Source organism: Bombus pyrosoma, unplaced genomic scaffold (assembly GCF_014825855.1).
Source record: "Bombus pyrosoma isolate SC7728 unplaced genomic scaffold, ASM1482585v1 HiC_scaffold_4713, whole genome shotgun sequence".
In the NCBI taxonomy this organism is placed as follows: Eukaryota; Metazoa; Arthropoda; class Insecta; order Hymenoptera; family Apidae; genus Bombus; species Bombus pyrosoma.
The window spans coordinates 220,631-222,959 of record NW_025219972.1 but is presented as its reverse complement, the minus strand read 5'-3'; the positions used below and the strand labels follow the sequence as shown (position 1 = coordinate 222,959).

General features: G+C 36.8%; 1 protein-coding gene across 1 annotated transcript; it reads right to left on the bottom strand.

Annotated features, from left to right (window-relative positions):
• Nucleotides 1–72: 72 nt before the first annotated feature.
• LOC122577465 lies at nucleotides 73–2,323 on the bottom strand (the record flags this gene model as incomplete). The annotated part of the gene is made up of 5 exons (XM_043748793.1): nucleotides 1,180–2,323; nucleotides 954–1,110; nucleotides 596–655; nucleotides 353–506; nucleotides 73–146 (listed from the first exon to the last, which is right to left on the bottom strand). Coding segments are annotated over exons 2-5 (431 nt in total), but the record flags the coding sequence as incomplete, so codon positions are not given.
• Between the last annotated feature and the right edge of the window lie 6 nt (nucleotides 2,324–2,329).

Genomic DNA, 2,329 nt, shown 5'->3' with positions numbered 1-2,329 from the left:
AACACATGTAGTAAATAAAAGATGAATGACACAAGACAAATTAAAAATAATAAAACAAAACAAAGTACGCACTGGGACAATCTGCATAAGGAACCTTTGATGAAGACACGTCCGTATTCACCATTTAAAATCATAATCACCAAAACCTATATCGGAAAACAATAAACATCAGAGGCAACAATTACATGGAAATATTAATCAAATGAGCAAAATATATCTTATATACAACGGAATATAAAATTATAAAATTACACCATCGAATAACCTAAGCACGACACTATTGTCAAACAACATAAACACACAGAACGTCAAGACACATTTCACGAAGTCTCTCCATATACTGGGAGCATACAGTAGAGAAGATTGCTCCGACCAGAAGAGCGGTGACACAGGAGAACATCCAGGACTCCAGCAGAAGTCTCCTCAGGGAAGTGAGCCTTCGCACAGTCATCTGTATCGTCTTCACGAGCCATCCACACATTTTTGGAATCTCTCCTCCTCTTGTGCTAAAACAATACATACAAGACCAGGCAGACAAACGGACGAAACACCATAGGAAAGAGGACAAAGTTAAAATAAATAAAATAATACATACTTGTACAGGTTGGGCAAACGCAGATACTTCCATGTCCATAACCAACATAACCTGCACCCACAGAGGAAAACATAAAAACCCCAACAAACTAAAATATCGAGGAAACTTACATAAAATAAATAAAAACCAACACTAAGAATAATTTATTCGATTTACAATATCGAACATAACCGCCAAAACCACGCATTACCACGCACAAACACACATCACTTCACATCATTTTTATGGAAAATACATATATCTAAACTTACTATTAAACAAAATACCTTATGGAAGACACACAAAAACAACACGTGCTACACGTGCAGCAGCTCCACAGAACAATAGAAGTCACATTACCACCTCCATTAAAACTTACAAGGAAGGTTCCAGAGGCACCCCTGATAACAATACACGTGGCTTAAACGGTACCATTGGCATCAGCACGGAAAGTTCCTTAGCCCTCAGACACATCTTCAACAAGGACACATTGCCACGTGCCTTGAACGTTCCCACAGGCATCAGCAGGAAAGGTTCTAGAAGCATCGCAGACGCAATTTCAGCAACAGACGAAACCAGAGCAATATCCACATTTTATCACGTACTTTGAATGTTCCCATCAGCATCAAGAAAAGGAATATGAGAAATCAAGACATCGGCGATCACCAAAATCCACGTTCTCTCACGTACGCTGGCAGACACCCCAAAACTGCAGCATTGCGATTCCCACAAGAGCCAACTGTCATGTGACTATCGCTCCGTGGGGGATTTAGTTATAAATAAGCCTAGTAACATAGAAAGAGTTTCTTAGTTTCAGTTTATTATTCGAAGTGTTTAAACCGTCACTTTGTCAGTTTTATTTTCAAATAATTTTTACAATCAAAATTAATAGGTGTTAATTGCGAGTAAAAAGTTTGTTCTCGTCTTGTTTCTCTTAGTTACCAGTTGATTGTCCGAAGTGTTTACACTGTCACCTTGCCAGTTTGATTTTCGAATAAGTTGTTTCAATCAAAATTTATAAGTGTCGACAACGGATAAAAGTTCTTAGTTACCATTATATTATTCGAAGTGTTTATATCGTCACTCTGTCAGTCTCTCAAATAATTGTTTCAATCAAAATTGTAAGTGTTGACTACAGTTATCATTCGAGAATCAAAGTGTTTATACCATCACTCCGTCAAGTTGTCTCGTAAATAATTGTCTCGATCAAAAACAAGTTAGTAAAAGTTTTATAAGTATTAACAAGCGAGTTACCACCTTGTCAATCAAAATGTTTGTCATTCTGTCAGTTTAAATAATTGTCTCGTTCAAAATCGATTGTCTCTAGAATAATTGCGTCAAACGAAATTTATAAGTGTTAATTCCGAAGATTGTTCAACGAAATAAGTGTCAAAGTTCGATTAACCACCGAATTGTATAATAGAATCGACTCCGCATATATCCGAGGTAAAATTTTAAATCTGTATATCCTCTTCTCTTTTAACTTCGCAGTCGTACAATGTTTAGTATCTGAACAAAGATATCCGTCGGCAGTTATAGTTGGCAAATAAAAATAACAAGAATACAATTTACGTGGATTTTATTTGAAACACATTGAATTCACAATAACCGTTCGCTGTATCAACTAGTGATTACAGTGTTTTCAATCACAGAAAACACCTATGGTTTTCGTGTTTCTCTTCCCACTGTTAGCATATAGCTCATCTTTGGGTGAGACCTACGAAGCCACGCTTGTTATCCACAGAGAACGCCGTC